The sequence below is a fragment of the Maylandia zebra genome, linkage group LG12, assembly GCF_041146795.1.
Source record: "Maylandia zebra isolate NMK-2024a linkage group LG12, Mzebra_GT3a, whole genome shotgun sequence".
Lineage (NCBI taxonomy): Eukaryota > Metazoa > Chordata > Actinopteri > Cichliformes > Cichlidae > Maylandia > Maylandia zebra.
The window spans coordinates 38366693-38385716 of record NC_135178.1 but is presented as its reverse complement, the minus strand read 5'-3'; the positions used below and the strand labels follow the sequence as shown (position 1 = coordinate 38385716).

At 45.0% G+C, this 19024-nt stretch overlaps 2 protein-coding genes across 6 annotated transcripts in view; one reads left to right on the top strand and one right to left on the bottom strand.

Annotated features, from left to right (window-relative positions):
* Positions 1-1391: 1391 nt before the first annotated feature.
* On the bottom strand, positions 1392-17234 carry LOC101470696 (fibrinogen C domain-containing protein 1). 2 transcript variants are annotated; one of them, XM_014410169.2, is made up of 9 exons: positions 16996-17234; positions 13436-13514; positions 10163-10278; positions 9726-10086; positions 8947-9079; positions 4680-4816; positions 3077-3173; positions 1873-2052; positions 1392-1796 (listed from the first exon to the last, which is right to left on the bottom strand). In XM_014410169.2, exons 2-9 carry the CDS (start codon positions 13511-13513, stop codon positions 1540-1542), a joined length of 1359 nt encoding a protein of 452 aa, XP_014265655.1. In that variant the 5' UTR covers position 13514; positions 16996-17234; the 3' UTR covers positions 1392-1539. The 2 variants fall into 2 exon arrangements, with proteins under 2 accessions (XP_014265655.1, XP_014265654.1); XM_014410168.3 differs by lacking the exon at positions 16996-17234 and adding an exon at positions 14433-14605.
* LOC101464774 (regulator of G-protein signaling 3) overlaps positions 15968-19024 on the top strand; it is a 29690-nt gene continuing 26633 nt past the window's right edge. For all 4 annotated transcript variants that reach the window (XM_076891237.1, XM_004571654.3, XM_076891236.1 and 1 more), the window contains exon 1: positions 15968-16153. In XM_076891237.1, coding sequence (XP_076747352.1) covers positions 16122-16153 — 32 coding nt within the window. In that variant the 5' untranslated portion in view covers positions 15968-16121. The remainder of the gene's footprint in view (positions 16154-19024) is intronic.

The following is a 19024-nucleotide window of genomic DNA, read 5'->3' as shown; positions in this document are numbered from 1 at the left end:
TCAACCAGTCAGCGTTGGATCGCCTTCAGACTGCACACGACGCTGCGGCACTAACAGGAGGTCACATGTTACTCCAGATTTGGCTTCTCCTCGTCGGTCGTTGGTAAATTTGAGGTTTCATGTAAAATGTTAGTTTGAGCTTTTCGAGCTCTGCGCGGTGAAGCTCCCCAGCTGATCTCTGACCTGCTGAGGCCTCCTGCTTCTTCCCGAGCACTCGGGTCCTCAGGTCAGAGGTCGCTGTCGGTCCCTCGTACTGGGTTCAAACCCCGCGTGGGTCGTCAGGCACGAGGCTGTCGTCTTTACGCCGTGCACACGCCACTGACTCGTTTACAAAGCAGCTGAACAAATACAAACAAGCTTTTAATGAATTTCCTCATGTTTTATGTTATTTAGTTACATTTGTGGTTATGACAGTGCTGGCTACATACATTTGACTTACTTTGACCTCCTAGATCAAACGAGAATATCCTCCCTGCTGCCGCTTTCTCCTGAAAACTGGATGAACCCACATCCAGTTTCTTTTCACAGTGCACTTTTTGAGGATGAATTTTCTGCAAAAGCCCAACGTTCGGCCGTGTCAGGTAACGTGGCGTCTGAGAGCGTGGCAGGAAGCGTGGCAGGAAGATGCTGACCCACTTAAGTCGCTCTGACAAATCACCACGCAGGTGAATGCGCATTGTTAGTAACTCCAGGCTCCCGTTGCCTAGGTAACAGTGTGACACAGTAGTGGAACTGTTCCTTTGCCCCCACTCGTGACTTCACCTGAGGATTCACCTGCTGCTGGTCACTTCCTGCAAGGATGGCTCCTAAAGACTGACCCTGATGTCACAGTGATTTTAGCCACCGACTATGGCCGAGCCCGACCGACCGGTAACCTGAAAGCTTCACCTTCACGTTGCTCTGCAACACTTGCATCAATGCATGCTGCGCACTATCACTGCCACAGACAACAACCGCTCCTTGACACAGGAAGTACCTCCACCCAGCGCTAACCGATCGTGGCTCAAGAGCTGGGAGTTCGCCTTGTAATCGGAAGGTTGCCGGTTCGAGCCCCAGCTTGGACAGTCTCGGTCGTTGTGTCCTTGGGCAAGACACTTCACCCGTTGCCTACTGGTGGTGGTCAGAGGGCCCGGTGGCGCCAGTGTCCGGCAGCCTCGCCTCTGTCAGTGCGCCCCAGGGTGGCTGTGGCTACAACGTAGCTGCCATCACCAGTGTGTGAATGTGTGTGTGAATGGGTGAATGACTGGATATGTAAAGCACTTTGGGGTCCTTAGGGACTAGTAAAGCGCTATATAAATACAGGCCATTTACCATTTAACCCACCCACTTCAATCAGAGGAGCGTGACCTCTAACACCGCATCGTAAAGATCGATCAGAGTGATTATGGATCGTCTTGTCAAATGAGTTTATTGATGAAACAAAAAAAGGTAAGTAACACATCAACGCTCTGTCTACCATCATTTACAATTGTACTTATGGAGGTCATACAGACTCTAACCATCTACAGTCACAACCAATCATGAGCTCTCGGCCCAGGTTCAGGACTCCGGTCGGGGTCGGATCTTCATCTCCGTGAAGCGAAGCGAGTACTGCCAACCAGTCCAGCTGGACCACTCCACACCGTCAGCGTAGGAGGCGTGGCCTCCTCTCAGGTACTGCCCATTCAAGTTGGAGGTGTGGCAGTTCCGGTACCACCACGCCCCCTGGTAGTACGCCGCACAGTTGTTCTCTGATTGGTCCTGGTCGCGGTCTTTGGTGGTGAACCGCATCCCCGAGTGCTTGAGGAGGGAGTCACCTGCAGAGAAATACCCGGCTGTGTACTGTGCAGTACTGTGTGGTAATCTGTGGTACTGTGTGTTACCGCGTGGTACCTGCAGTCCCGGAGTACCCGTCCACAGTCAGTGGGTATCCGTCCTCCTCGGGGTTCACGGAGTCTCGACCAACGGAGAATTCAGAGTACTGAGCGAACGCTGTGGCGTTATCGAAGTCTGCCATGTCGATACGCAGCTCGGAACCACCTGACCTGGTGAGCGAGTAGATCCTCTGCAGACCTGAGAGAGACAGCCAGGTGTCACTGTGCTGCTTTCTAAACTGTGTGCTGGACACTGTCTTTGTGAGGACCAGTCTCACCGCTTTACCACGGGACCCATCAACATTTTACCTGAAGTTCTACTCGGTTACATGACAAAACACAAAAACACCTTTGAACACGTTACTCTCACCTGAAATTAGAAAAATAAAGAATAATAACAAAACTTTCCCACCTGACTGTGGGAACAACCAAGGTTAAAGATTTACTGTGAAAAGTAGAAGATTAAAGGTGTCATTTCATGAAGCTGCTGCTGATGTTGCCCAGCTGCGATCAGTTTTATTAGAAACCAGCCCAACCGTCATCACTCAAACTGATGACAGCAGGTCCTGAAGTTTTGCACAGCTCCTATCACGACGTTTGTTTTTGCCCCGGGCTGGTCAGACGTGGTTGGGTTAAACCCTTCTTTAATTATTTGAATGTGAAATGACCCGACAAACAACTCAGGAAATATACATAAATACAAAGAATAAAGAGTTAAACATAAAGAACACCATGCTTGGCTGAAGCTTTAATACATCCAGTTTGAGGTACTTTATTGAAGTACCGCTAAGTTTTGTATCGAGTATTTCTGTGGTTAGTGTTTTTTATTTAAATATTTTTCTTTCTCTCCTAAATCATCCATTTAAAAACTTTAGTTCTCGTTTTCTTGATTTAAAACATTAATCCAGCTTTCTGAAGTTCTTCTTGGACATTGGTTACTTTTTTATTCAGTTCCACTCCAGTCCTTGTACCTGACCATATTTACAGGAATGTTTTCTTTGTTAAGCATCTAAAAAGTATTTTAGGATGATTCTCAAAGCTGTGAGCTGACAGCTTGAAATATCTCAGCATGGTGTGCAACGTGTGCTCAAAAAAACCTGAGGAAACTGGATAACAGTGTCCCGTTGTTTCAGCTAAGAAGGATAAAGTTCAGGTTCCTGTGTGTGCACTCAGTGAGTAATGGCCCCCACAAACACAGGAAAACCAACGTGTGTGTATCAGACCAAGCCAGTGCTCTCCAGTCGTTGTCCCAAATCCGTCCCTGTAAGCCTCCCATCCTCTGAAGAAGTTCACCGAGCCGTCCTCCCTCCTCTGAATCACCTGTACGCACACACACATAGGTGTGAAGCCTCTGACAGGTACATTATCAGTCTTAATTAAAGAAACAGTCGTGCTGATAAAATTAATCGGTGTGATTGATGAAGTGTGATCAATGTTCCCTCTAATTTTTCACGTGTCTGAGCAAACACACAAACTCCCTGAGCGTCCCTTGGACCACTGTGAGCAACAGCAGACGTGTGCAGTGTGGTCACGCCAGCATCCAAGTCACATGGTTTATTAAAGTAATCAAATTACAGCATTTATGTTAGACTACTTTAAATTAACTGCTTCAGCCCACTTACAATGAAAACTTAAAACAATCTTGTTCATGACCTGTAGCATGTTAACACTACTGGAAGGAAAAATAACTTGAACTCCAAGTTTGAAAACAAAACTTTATTTATTTTTTCATAAAGCTCTGACTTGTATGATGAGTCTGTGGTCTGTTAGAGAGTCTGTAACTCTGTCTGCAACATACAGTAAACAATGACCAATGCTGGGCAGTTAATTATATAGTTACTTCTTCAAAAAAGTAACTGAGTTATGCAAACAACAAAGTGTTTTGCAGCTGTTTACCTAAAAATGCAGCCAAGGTGTTTTTAAATAAACCTTTCAAACTATTTACAGAACAATCAGCTGTTCTGCATCAAATCTGATGCCACACAAATTATTTGTGCCACTCCGCCGTCACTCCTAAAACTTCCCCCCGTTTCTTAACAACTAGATGCCACGTTGCCATATCAGTTTTTGATTGGTCGACATGGTACTTTTTTTGGACGAATAGGAAAGGGAGAGGGGGTGGAGTTTGTTTTTGCTCACAGGCTTTCGAGCGTTTTCCTTATAAAACGCAGTTTTTACCGTTTCTTCCTGCAGTAAATATAAACAACGACAGTATTCAGGAAGAAAACAAACATTGCAGATATTTTATCATAACTCTGGTTTTACGTGGCCGATCAACACAGTTTAAAAACTGGTATAAAGTCCACACTTTGTCCGTCAGTTGTTCGTCTGTGCTGCTCACATCTCCAATGGTTGTGCACGTTGTCATTAACGTGACTTCACTCCACATCAGCCGCTTTGCTAAAACACCGGTGTCGGCACATAAGGACGCTGTCAGAGCCTGTCAGCGACGTTGATTAGCTGCGTATCTATACGAATGTGAATCGCATCATTGGCTGGACTGTGGGATAAGGTGGCATCGTTCTGATCCCATACGGGAGCAGCCAGTCACTGACTAACACTGCAGAACAGGATTGTTAAAGTTTTCATTTTAATTTCAATTCAGGTTAGATTTTTCTTTGTGCGCAGAGACGTGCCAGCAGTGCGCAATTGCGCACGCGCGCAGCTTAGAGGGAACATTGGGTGTGACAGGATCTCCTGCAGGTCTCCTGTATGCTAAGCTAGTCAAACCGAAGCAGGTGTCTAACAAGCTCAGGCTGACAAACGAATTAGCACCTAGGGTGTGTGTGTGTGTGTGTGTGTGTGTGTGTGTGTGTGTGTGTGTACCGTCCAGCCTCCTCCATCTGTGCTCATGTCGCAGTAAACCATGAAGCCATTGGGGTCGTGGGTTGGAAACACGGAGTAAACGCCATCCTGAGAGACACCAGATTTCAGGATGTCGCTGCAGTCCCTGGGTCTGACAGCTGAGGGACAGGGGAAATGACATCATCAGCAACACAGGTGTGTCTGTGGAGGTCACTCTGTCCACCTGTCAGACACACCTGGACTCAGGTGACAGCTACTTATCTTCTTTATTTGTGTGTCATTCATCTGAAATCAACAGGTCTGCATGCACAGTCAGTGACTCACAGGTCAGTTAGTGTGTTAGATAGCTGTTATTATACAAAGGCTCGTCGATAACATGAAGGCTGTACCACAAACACACAAACTCGAGGAGGCAGTCTGAGCCAAAAACACACAATCCTGGAGTTTTGGACTTTTTTTGCCTTTCCTGTCTGACACTGTACCGTCCAGAACTAGTCCCAATAGATTTGTGTTCCCACACGGACCATTTTGGCTTTTCGTGTACTCGTCCACGTGATTTTCATAGTTTATTCAATCTTTATTATTTATTTTACTTTTTAAGTAATTATGGTGAGAACGGACAGGACCGAGGGACGGGGAGGAGAAAAGCGAAGACAAAAGGCTCATTATAACCGAGGACATCACTCAGTTAAATATGTGCATTTGTGCTATCACTCTGAAGTGACGTTTGAGAATTCAGGTTAAAATGTTTTGTGTTCAAAATGTTGCTGTACTGTGAAACTGAACTATATCCATCCATCCATTCATCCATCTACATCCGCTTTATCCGAGGCCGGGTCGCGGGGGCAGCAGCCTAAGCAAAGAGGCCCAGACCTCCCTCTCCCCAGCCACCTCCTCCAGCTTATCCGGGGGAACACCAAGGCGTTCCCAGGCCAGCCGACAGATATAATCTCTCCAGCGTGTCCTGGGTCTGCCCCGGGGCCTCCTCCCGGTGGGACATGCCTGGAACACCTCACCCAGGAGGCGCCCAGGAGGCATCCTTGTCAGATGCCCGAACCACCTCAGCTGGCTCCTTTCGATGTGGAGCAGCAGCTGCTCTACTCTGAGCCCCTCCCGGATGGCCGAACTTCTCACCCTATCTCTAAGGGAGAGGCCAGCCACCCTTCGGAGGAAGCTCATTTCTGCCGCTTGTATCCGCGATCTCGTTCTTTCGGTCACTACCCACAGCTCGTGGCCATAGGTGAGGGTAGGGACGTAGATCGACCGGTAAATTGAGAGCTTCGCTTTTACACTCAGCTCCCTCTTCACCACGACTGACCGGTGCAGCGTCCGCATCACTACAGCTGCAGCCCCACTCCGTCTGTCGATCTCCGGCTCCCTTCTCCCATCACTCGCGAACAAGACCCCGAGATACTTGAACTCCTCCACTTGGGGCAGGAACTCATCCCGACCCGGAGTGGGCACTCCACCCTTTTCCGGCTGAGAACCATGGCCTCAGATTTGGAGGTGCTGATCCTCATTCCCGCTGCTTCACACTCGGCTGCGAACCGTTCCAGTGCGAGCTGGAGGCCCTCACCCGATGAAGCCAACAGAACCACATCATCCGTGAAAAGCAGAGATGAGATTCTGAGGCCACCTAAGTGAAAGCCCTCCGCCACTTGGCTGCGCCTAGAAATCCTGTCCATAAAAATTATGAACAGAACCGGAGACAAAGGGCAGCCCTGGCGGAGCCCATCACCCACCGGGAACGAGTCCGACTTATTGCCGGCTATGCGAACCAAGCTCTTGCAACGGTTATATAGGGATCGAATGGCCCGTAGCAATGGGCCAGACACCCCGTACTCCCGCAGCACCTCCCACAGGACACCCCGAGGGACACGGTCGAATGCCTTCTCCAAGTCCACAAAACACATGTAGACTGGTTGAGCAAACTCCCATGCACCCTCAAGTATCCTGGAGAGGATAAAGAGCTGGTCCAGTGTTCCGCGACCAGGACGAAAACCGCATTGTTCTTCCTGTATCCGAGGTTCGACTAACGGACGAACTCTCCTTTCCAGCACCCTGGCATAGACTTTCCCAGGGAGGCTGAGGAGTGTGATCCCCCTGTAGTTGGAACACACCCTCCGGTCCCCCTTCTTAAACAACAACAACAACAACAATCTTTATTTATAGAGCACATTTAAAAGCCAAGGGCATGCCAAAGTGCTTTACATAAAAGAATAAAAGAATAAAACAATTAACACTATAACATCAGAGTCATATAAGTGTGGAATTATGTTCACAGGTAAAAACCACTAATAAGAGTAAACTATAGCACATAGCTATAGCAAAGTAAAGCTGTACCATCAAACACAGTGATAGAGAACATAGACAACGCAAGACAAACAGAAAAATTAATAGAATAACTCACTGCAAACAAGGCCAGGATTTAACTGGTAGAAAAAGCAAGTTCAAACAGATATGTTTTAAGCCGTGATTTAAAAGATTGAATAGAATCAGACGCCCGGATGCCAATCGGGAGATTATTCCACAGCTCAGGTGCAGCTAGAGCAAACGCTCGATCACCTCTAGACTTCAAACGAGATCTGGGCTGAACCAACAATAACTGTGAGGAAGATCTTAAAGCCCTCGCAGGAGCATATGAGTTTAAGAGTTCCTTAAGATAGCTTGGTCCTGTGTTATTAGTAATTTTAAAAGTAAGCAACAGAATTTTAAATTGAATACGAAATTTCACAGGCAACCAGTGCAGATCAGCAAGGACGGGAGTGATGTGAGCAAACTTCTTAGTTTTAGTTAGAATGCGTGCAGCGGCATTCTGGACTGTCTGTAATCTATGTAGAAGGGTAGAGTGGAGACCAAAATAAAGTGAATTACAATAATCTAGCCTTGACGTTACAAAGGCATGGATGAGCTTTTTCAGATCATTGTGCGGGATGTAGTGTTTGGCCTTAGAAATAAGGCGAAGTTGGTAAAAACTGGATCTGACGACAGCAGACACTTGTTTATCAAGTTTAAATGAGCTGTCAAGTAGCACACCCAGATTCCTAACAGTGTCAGGGAAAGAACTAGTGAGAAAACCAAAGGCATCATGAAGTTTGGCACGGAGAGCGTCACTGCCAAAGATCATAATTTCAGTTTTCTTATCATTAAGGATAAGAGTATTTGCCAGAAGCCATTGCTTGACCTCACACATGCACTCTCGAAAGCTACTCAAGGACAGAGCTAGATCATCATTTAACTCAAAATAGATCTGGATGTCGTCGGCATAATAATGAAAAGCAATGTGGTATTTCTCAAAGATAGCACTTAAAGGAAGCATATATAATGAGAACAGGGTAGGGCCTAAAGATGGGGACCACCACCCCGGTCTGCCAGTCCACGGGTACTGCCCCTGATCTCCATGCAACATTGCAGAGGCGTGTCAACCAGGACAGCCCTACAACGTCCAGAGCCTTCAGGAACTCGGGGTGGACCTCATCAACACCAGGGGCTCTGCCACCAAGGAGTTGTTTAACTGCCTCAGTGACCTCGCCCCCGGAAATTGGCGGGTCATTCCCCTCATCCTCAGACTCTGCTTCCTCCTCGGAAGACGTGTCAGTGGGATTAAGGAGGTCCTCGAAGTATTCCTTCCACTGCCTGACAATTTTCTCAGTTGACGTCAGCAGCGCTCCGCCAGCACTATACACAGTGCAGGTAGAGCACCGCTTTCCCCTCCTGAGACGCCTGACGGTTGGCTGAACTATATACCATTCAGAAATGGTTCCTAGTTACACTACAAGCTGTTCATCCTGCCTCCCTTTTACTATTCATGCACTTCTCGTGAGTGCACGGGGATCTGCCACCGTCGGGCCCCTCTGAGGCCGTCCCCAAACCAAGGCCTCCATTCAGGCTCACGCCATCTGCCATGATCTACTAGAAATGCTGTCAAAGTAAAAATGAGGACGTGGTACGAGCTGGTGATTTGGGACTTTTCTGGAATGTTGGACTTTTGCTCAGATTTTCAGTCTGCAGACATTTTTTTATGTATCTGTTCAGATACAGATTCTGATTCACTTTGAAGGTAAAAACATTTATTTGTAATATGAAGCTAAAATTTAACATCATAAATGTTCAAACCAAAACTTTGTAACAAAAATGGGAGACAATCGAGCAGGAAATGTGTAAACAAAAGCAGATTTCAAATGTAATGAGCCAGCTGGGAAAATGATGGAAATTATTCTGAAATGTAGAACATCTACCTGTGATTCACCTGTGTGTGCGCGTGTGTGTGTGTGCGCGTGTGCGTTACCTCTGAGAGTGCTGTCTTTGCTCAGCTCACTCTTCAGGCTCCTCAGACTATCTGTCTCCCTCTGCAGGCTGAGCAGAGAATCACTGAAACCTGCCACCAACTTCAACACACCTGAGTGATTGTCAGACATCACCTGTACAGGTACACAAAGAGGGAGGGACTGTTTAGTAATATAAGACCAGTAACAACAACCTAGCTTTGCCTTGCTGCCAAAGGAAAGGAGATGACAGTGGACTTCAGGTTGATCAGAGCTGTACATTTGAATTGTTTCAGAAGTCTCTCACTCAGAACATGCTATATCATGTTTAGCTGGAAGCTAGCGAGCTAACTTCTAACAACATTAAATGTAATAAATTCTGTTTTCATGGATGCCTGGATGTTAAACTTAATTGTTACACCTGGTAAAACAGCAACGCTGATCATTTTATTAAAGATGAAAGAATTTAGACAGTTTTTAACTCAGTGATGCTGCAGTGTTCGTTTGACTTTGGGACCTGAAGCAGAGTTTGGACCTGGAAACAGCTAATGACGTCAGACTTAAAGACTGGATTATGTATTCTTTTGTAATCCATATGTATCTATATCACCATGACAGATGCCTCATTTGTGTACAAACTCGATATTTTGATATTGTATCAGTTTCGTGTCTTATTTAATGTTGCCTAGGGGATGTCGGTCTTCTCTTTCATTTAACTTAAATAAAATTGCATTTCACTCTCTTCCAGCAGTGCATTCCTATTTCATTCATTCAATTACATTTTAATTACTTTGATTCATACCTTGACGATGCGGCTCTGTTCACTCTGCAGTCTGTCCAATCGTTGGTCCAGAACACCTTGGCCTCTTTTCAGCGAATCAGCTTCCACTCTCAGGTTGTGGGTGTGGCCTAATAACACCTTTAGCTCCTCCTCCAGCTTCTGGACAAATCCGTGGTCCTGCCAATCATCTGCATTGTAATTGGTCAGCGCCCGTAGCAGCGAGCTCTGCAGCACCTCCCATCGGAGGAAGTGCTCACTAAAGTCCGGACAGTTTGGGTCCAGGAAGATGCTGATTGGCTCTCCGTCTGCAACACGTGACACTGTCACCAGGGGCCCAGACTCTTTGGGATTGGTTGAAACTACAGATGAGGACACTTCCCCCCTGTAACCATGACAATCCCAGATTTATATTTAGACAGGCAGAAGGAAGGAAAGAGAGACATGTACAGGTGTGTTACCTGCTGATGAAGGGTAGAGGATAGTGGTTCAGGTACAAGATGGCAACTGTTGCTGCAACAATGACTGCGATGATGACCAACGTGCCACCAGACCATAACAGGAAGCTGCACACCTTCTACGAACACACACAGACAAACGCTAAGTTACAGATAGCTGTTGATAGATAGCTTGTAACATTACCTGATAACATAATTTAGATCAGCACAGAGTTTACCAACCTCTAAGGAGGGTCCATATTAGCAGACAAACTAGCACAAGCAACATTAGCCAGAAGACGACAGCTCAGGGTCATGTGATGCTAAAAACCGAACCATCTCACCGGGAACTGAATCTCCTGTTGCTGGATTGTGATTGGATCTTACTAATTAGCAGGTATCTGTGTGTTTGTGTGATGAAGTCTGACAACCAGGCTAGTTAGCATTAGCTGGTAGGCAGAGGTGGGTAGTAACTAATTACATTTACATGAGTAACATTTAAGAAAAAAGTACTTTTTGGAGTAGTTTTACTAGACTGTTGTCACGGCTGCCAAGGCGAGCCGTGTGGTGTTGGAGGGAGAAAGGGCCCAAAATGCAAGCAGTGGATGATAATGCTCGTGATGTTTATTTACAAAGTGGAGTGGTGGCAAAACAGGCAATGAGGGAGGACAATAACTAAAGAAACCCAACCTGAGAAGATACCAAAAGGGATGCAAGGCAGAGAGCCGCAGACAAGGAACAGGACACCGTGGAACACAGAGTAACGCAGGAGAACACACAGGGCTTAAATACACACACCAGTAATCAGGGGATGAGAGACAGGAGGGCAACACAGCAGGGAGAAATCAGAGCTGACGGGACAGGGGGAAACGTAAACTGAACACACTCACATCAGACAGAGACCTTCACAATAAAACAGGAAACTCACAGACACAGAACCAGACAAGACACAGAACTAAACAGACAGATTCACAAGCAGACAGTGTGACACCATGGACAGACGGAGGGAACACAGAGAAGTGGGAGCAGGCAGGCAAAGAACAGAAACCTAACAAATGGCAAATCACCACAGCATACATACTCGGAATGAACAAAAGCATAAGGAAACACAAAACACTGAGTCGGCAGGCTCAGGACCATGACAACTGTACTTTTTACTTTTACTTGAGTAATATTATTATGAAGTATCACTACTCTTATTCTGGCTACTCAGTGTGAGTAACATCAGTGGATGAGTAATGAACACGTTTTAACCAAAAATGCAGGCGACAGACACAAACCTGCAGGTTATAAGTCAGACTTGTTGTGTTAATGTTACTCTCTGCTGTGACATTTGCAGAAGTAATATATAAATACTGGGGTAGATAATGTCTACCTGCCCTAATATTTCTTTTTTCTGCTTAGCTTTATTATTGTTTTGTTGCTTTTCAGTCTTTAAAATGTGTCTGTCTGATTATCTCATTGTTAAACATTAAATCAGATGTTATGATCAGTTACTGATTACTCAAGTAGCCTTTTTTACTAAATACTTTTTCACTCTTACTCGAGTAATTTCTTGGATGGCTACTTTTTACTTTTACTTGAGTAAAACCATGTTGTGGTAGCGCTACAGTTACTTGAGTACAATGTTTTGGCTACTCTGCCCGCCTCTGCTGGTAGTTTATTACTCTCTCATCCAAATGTGGTCACTTCCTGAAATCAAAACCAACATGGCGGCGGCAGTCATGACGCTCCGTGTTAGGGCAGTGCATTTTGTGTGCAGCTTCCTGTCAGAGCGTGTGTGAGGGTTAGAAGTAGAGATGGACCGATCCGATATTATGCATCGGTATCGGTCCGATACTGACCTAAATTACTGGATCGGATATCCGAGAGAAATAAAAAATGTAATCCGATCCATTAAATATCAAAAAAGCACCTCACAAAACTTGCGACACGGCGTAACTCGGCTCATAACCGTAGCACGTCGGAGCAGTGTGCATCATGTGATAGAGCGGCTGTGTGTGTTTGTAGCCTCGCTACCAAATCAGCATTTCATCTCCGAGGAAGTTATCCCCGAGAGAAGTAAAGCAAGTGTGTAAGTTCATCTCTGAATGTTTGTAAAGCATTCCAGCGTTAAGCTTAACAAACGATATATGGAGCGACTGCCTCTCTCTCCTGCTGCTACTTCAATCACGAAACTGATCAATGATCAGCTGATCGTCTCTCTTGTTTGTTTTTGGCCCACTTTGCACCAGAAAGAGGAAACCAGCGGCTGAACAACAGCAGCACGTTTAAGCTTGATAAGCTGTTGTTAGAATGTATTTAATATTACTTTCTACACCAGGATCTTTTTCTACGTAGCTGACGGCTGTAACTGTGCAGGGGCGGATCTAGCAAAGTTTAGCCAGGGGGGCCGATAGGGCATGAACAGGGAAAAGGGGGCACAAAGACATACTTTTCTTTCTTATTCTCATTTAAAATGTCTAGCTTTTAATAAATAATTATCTGAATCTTACACCCAAAGTTTTAATCTGATATAAAATGTATAGAAGTCCATTACTGTATATAGTAACTATTAAGTCTAATATACCCTAGTAAGCTATAGTACTTTTTCTTTGGGAAGGTACCATCTGTGCAGTCTGCAGTTCTGTAGAAGAAAGATGTTGAATCTATTTAATTATTCTTGAAAAATAATTTATTTCTGTGCATTTTTTTTTTTCACACTGCATCAAATTAAAGTTGATTACGTCGATTAAGCATCATGAGGTGGAGGGTGGGGGGTGGTTCCCTTTTTTTTTTTTTTGCTGGGAGTTTGCAACCCTATTAGTCAGGTTGCTTACTCTTTAAAATACCAGAATAGGGAGGATGGAGCAGGTTTAAGTTTATTAGATTGACCAGTGTTGCTGATCTATGACATATTTTGTTGTATTTTTTGCATACAGTATAACAGAATAGCTTTAGTGTTGTTGTTTATTTAAACTTTAGTATGAACTTATACAAAATGCAGCAAGATATTCAAAAAACTGTTTTATTGATTAAAAAACACTATATCGGATTCATATCGGTATCGGCAGATATCCAAATTTATGATATCGGTATTGGACATAAAAAAGTGGTATCGTGCCATCTCTAGTTAGAAGTGGCGTGAAGATCCTGCATGCTCCTGAAGGGTGTAATCTGCAGTAAAGCCGACATATGCTGAAGATTACTCCTGCGCTGATCTGACAGTTTAACTCCAGATTAACACGACTTAACTCTGCGCGGCTCTCTGCTGTCTGAGCCAACGCAGCTAGGTGCTAACGGCTAACGTGGAGATACCTTGTGCTTGTTTGGCCGCTTGCTGTCGAGCTCTGAGCTGCTGTTGTTCATGATGGTCCACCGATCACTCAGCATCATCCTAGAACACAAACACAGTCTGAGGTTATTCCTCCGCTTACCTCCTCAGTGACCCCTTCCTGACCCCTGATCCCTGACCCCTGTCCAGCTCCTTTTCGGCGTCCCCAGAACTTCATCAGTGACTTCACTGAACTCTAAACCTCAAACCTTTCCTGAGACACCTGCCCATTACCGGATATAACCTCAGCAGTGACAGACCCCTAACACTTGACCTCTGTAGTGACGTGTCAGACCTCCTGACCCTTTTAGGGTGTTTACGATGGCACCATAACGGGTTCATTAGCAGCAGATGCTCCTCAGTGACGTCCTGAACCTGTGCTAGGAAACCAGCTGCTCACTTGGCGGGTTGTCCTTGTTTTCCACTGACGTGTTGCCAGTGCCCAACCTCAAACCTGTGCAGGTGCTTCCACTAAAGAAAGCCTGCTGGTGTTGGTGTGTTGACACAGCACACATTTTGACAGATTTTACTGTCAGTGAGGAGCTAATAGAGGAAACAGATTCGTTCCAAACACTGAGCTGGTCTTTAAAGGCACCACGTTAGAGAACAAAGTTCAGAGGTCATCTTTGCTTTAATCCAGCAGATCAACACCAACTTTGAACATGTCACTGTGACAGCACAGCCTCACGACTGAGCTCTGAAGCCTGAAAGTCAAAAACAGGTGATGCTATTTGTTCAAACAGAAAACAGGACAATAAAATCCAATTAACATCATTCATCCCCAAAGTTGGTAAAATCATGTGTTCTTACAGCAAAACATGAAACAACCAGAACACAAAGAAACATAACAGCTAACACACAAACAGAAGCTCAAACGTTTCATAAATATAAATGCTCTAATGTGAATCCACAGTCTGAGTGTTTAACCCATGACCTGCTGACCATGTGATCGCACGCTGACATCAGTAATCAATAACTCACCTGTCGGCCGCCAACATTCAAAAATTCTAAATTCAAATCACTGTAAACTTTATTGCCTCTCTGCTCGACGACGCCTGGCACGTTCTGTCATCCTCAGAGAGAGAGAGAGAGACCATCTGCCAGTGGGCGAGCAAGAGGGCGGGCGAGGGCAAGAGAGAGAGACCATCTGCTGCCGGGAGGAGCGAGAGACCCTGGCTCAGAGAGAGAGAGCGCTGATCTGATCGGCTTTACCGGCTGGAGGCGGTCACAGTGCCACCTCAGGACTGAAGTGTGATTGCAGCTCACGCTCTGAGCACGCTCAGTCTGAACCAACACATGACACACAGCTCCCTTATTTCCATTCTTACTGTTGGACTCTGAGAGCAGCTTAGCATGAGTCACAGTTCAAAATAATGCTTCTTTCTGTGACACCGAGCCCTGCTGCAGATGTAATATGTGAACCAGACGACATGAACTCTGACTGATGCTAGTTCACAGGTAAGCACGGCCTCGGTCTTACTGGGACGTAGTGCCGGACAGTCACTCCGGGTTAAACAGACACAGAGTCGAGCGCTTATCCAGTCGTCCCACTGAACGTGATCAGCACAGGACAGAGACTGAATGATGCTAAAGGAAGAACGTACACAGAGAAGGTGAGCCAGGCAGAGCCATGCTCGTTCTAACAGAGGACAATGATGCCAGCCAGAGCCTGAAGACAGTCAGCTGAGGGGCGGAGCTTCTGTGCCTGAGACGACCATATAAGGGCTGAGACTGGCAGAACATGTCTTAAGGTGGCTTCTTTGGTTAAATGTGTGAACACGTTAGCGTGTCTGCCCACTGTACCAAACTGAATGTTGCATCAGGGGACCCGCTCTCTGTGACATCATCCAGACCCTACACTGTGACAGCTGGGACAAACTGAGTGTCCAAAGGCGCCGTGTGTGGCTGAGATGTGGGGTGATCCTCTGGTGGACACCGAGCTCCTCGTTATGTTTGAAATGAACCGCAGACGCGTTTGTTTCCTCCTCCTGCAGCCATCTGTGTGCTGACCTCTGACCTCCACATTCTTCTTAGAAAGTTCAGCACTGGGAACTCATTGAACCCATTGGCGTGTCCACAGATTTCAGGTCATGTGGTTAGTTTCCTCCCTCTGACATACTTGTGGTTACCGTGTTAATCACATGCTGCGCTCTGATTGGAGGAGCTGCTTCCACATGTTGACCCCCCCGTTAATGACTAACGTGTGTGTGTGTGCAGCAGGCAGTAATGTGACATTGAATGTGAATTTCATCTCAACCACACAGGAAATCAGGCAGGGCCCTCCAAAGTAAAACTCTGTGCCTGTGACTCAGGCTCTGAAGCCACTGCTGCACATTATAAACTCACTGAGCTGCTCTGATTGGACAGACTCGTGCTCTTCTACATGTTTGAAAAGGAGGAGACAGATGTTTCCAGTACAGCAGGTTGAGCAGGAGCTTTCATTCTGAAAGAGCAGACAGGAAGCAGGTGGGTATGCTTGCTGGAAGCTGACAAGGTTAAAATTCTAAGCTGTTTGAATTTCTTTCCTTCAGAGAAGCTGAAGAAACAAACAGAGACAAAGAGGAGAGACGTTGGACTGCTGCTGCTCTGGGGTCAGTCGTTAGGGTTAGTTAGCTGGTTACACAGTTGGATAGTCAGGTTGGTTAGCTGTGGAGTTTGTATGTTGGACAGATGGACTCGGCTTCTCTCTGCAGCAGAAAAAGGTGAGACTGAACCTCAACATTAGGAATATTGTAACTTGAAAGGGCTCCAGGAAAAAAAACGTCAAAAGAAATGAAAAATCTAAAGTTTGAAAAAGAAAGAAAAAAATTCAGATTTGGTGAGCAAAGAATCCAAACTGCTCTGAAGTTACCTCGATGAGAAGAAAGTTGGTCGTACAGAAAATGCAGGCTGAACCCTGGAGTTACTTTCTCAGTCCACCTTATATGAAATGTATCTTTCCAATCAGTTTCCTGCAGGAGTACGATATCCTGCCGATGGTTTATGTCTGACCCATCCGCCATTTAGCAATTAAGCACTCAGTTTGCCCAGACCTGTAGTGTAACGGTGCCGGGTTCCCATCTGTTGTCCTCTGTGCATAAAACGTGTTTAACAAAGAAACAGAAATGCAGACTCTGAGAAACATCCCCCCCAGCACAGGGCACATGCTAACCTCTGTGAACATCTGACCTGAATTAATGACGATGGCGTGCAGCTCTACACGCATCCTGTCGGCTCACGAACCAGTGGAAGGAACATGACCAACCCTAGTAAAGCTCAAGAACCTAATACAGCCATGTACATGTACACACACACAGCTCATTCTTATACAAACCTCCATATATGCCTGGATACTCATTATGGGCTGTGAATGTTAACAAGATCCATTTAAAAACACGGCTTGCTTGCGGCTATACCGGCCTGAGATATTAAATTCACCTACATCTGATGAGCTTTTTGTTGCCATGATGCCAGGTCTCTCTTGGAAATGAGATTTTTAATCTCAATGCGATTTTTTTACCTGGATAAATAAAGGATTAATAAAAAAAATGAGCTGTCATCTGACCGTGAAGAAGCTGACCCCCCGGTGTCTCTCCTCTTTCATTCTGCTGGCCGCCCTGAGCTCCGTCTGTTTGAAAACTTTGTGATAACGGTCCAAAGCCGAGTAGACGGATCAGCCGGGCCGATCCTGTGAGCTGCTCGATGACACGGGTCGAGGTAAACTGGTCACTTCAGAAGCCCAACCCTAACCTAGGAAATGGCAGAACAGCTTGTGACACCGAAACACACGCACACCCGAGCTGTTACCCAGCTTCATGCGTCTGAGGCAGCGGCTGTTTCTCCACCTGCTTCGTTCCACTCAGTCTGCACAAACAGCTCTCAAATCATGTCAATCGGTAACTTTTCTACTGCTTTTATTTTGAGTGCCGTTAATCATTATAACTGGTTGCAGTGCCCAGAGCTTTCCCCAGCACAGGTTTCGACGTCCCCACGCAGATAGTTGGAGCTGGGTGGGCTCTGGTTCATGCCAGATAGCAAAGGAGACCTTCATTCTCATTGGCTTCTTCACCTCTCAGTGTCTGGAGTGTCTTCTGGTGACAGAAGTTACGCCCGTTTCCTGACCTTGTCCCTCCAGACTGTCCCTACCTCAGCTCGGACAGCCAGTCAGGGTGGAGCTTAGCCACGATCTCCACCATCAGCAGCTAACAGCTGGTGTTTACTCCAGCTTTGAACTGCAGTTGTTTGAAATCAGTTGTTCTAGATCCTCCTAATGCTGCTCCTCGTGAAGCATTGAAAGCGATGAGTGAAAACGTATTCAGATGTTTTATTAATGGCAGATATCAGGGCTCGTGTTATCCCTGCTGTTACCAACCATTCCTCTAACAATGCTGCAGGGCAGGAGCACGATGCTACTGTCCTCTCCTCCAAGATAATGTCAACTCGAGGATTTGTGGCACAGGACTAACGAGAGGTGTGAACGGGTTCGTGCACAGGGAAAGACGGCAGGATGATAAATCAGCGACGGCCTGATGCAGTCCAGCAGCTTCTTTGGTGATCAATGACGAAGTCTCACATTTATTTATCCTTATAGTCCATATATCTGTAGACTATAGTCTATATATCTGTAGACTATAGTCAATATATCTGTAGACTATAGTCAATATATCTGTAGACTATAGTCCATATATCTGTAGACTATAGTTTATATATCTGTAGACTATAGTCCATATATCTGTAGACTATAGTCTATATATCTGTAGACTATAGTCTATATATCTGTAGACTATAGTCCATATATCTGTAGACTATAGTCTATATATCTGTAGACTATAGTCTATATATCTGTAGACTATAGTTTATATATCTGTAGACTATAGTTTATATATCTGTAGACTATAGTCAATATATCTGTAGACTATAGTCAATATATCTGTAGACTATAGTCTATATATCTGTAGACTATAGTCTATATATCTGTAGACTATAGTCAATATATCTGTAGACTATAGTTTATATATCTGTAGACTATAGTCCATATATCTGTAGACTATAGTCCATATATCTGTAGACTATAGTCAATATATCTGTAGACTATAGTCTATATATCTGTAGACTATAGTTTATATATCTGTAGACTATAGTTTATATATCTGTAGACTATAGTCAATATATCTGTAGACTATAGTCAATATATCTGTAGACTATAGTCTATATATCTGTAGACTATAGTTTATATATCTGTAGACTATAGTCAATATATCTGTAGACTATAGTCTATATATCTGTAGACTATAGTCTATATATCTGTAGACTATAGTCAATATATCTGTAGACTATAGTCAATATATCTGTAGACTATAGTCTATATATCTGTAGACTATAGTTTATATATCTGTAGACTATAGTCCATATATCTGTAGACTATAGTCTATATATCTGTAGACTATAGTTTATATATCTGTAGACTATAGTTTATATATCTGTAGACTATAGTCAATATATCTGTAGACTATAGTCAATATATCTGTAGACTATAGTCTATATATCTGTAGACTATAGTCTATATATCTGTAGACTATAGTCTATATATCTGT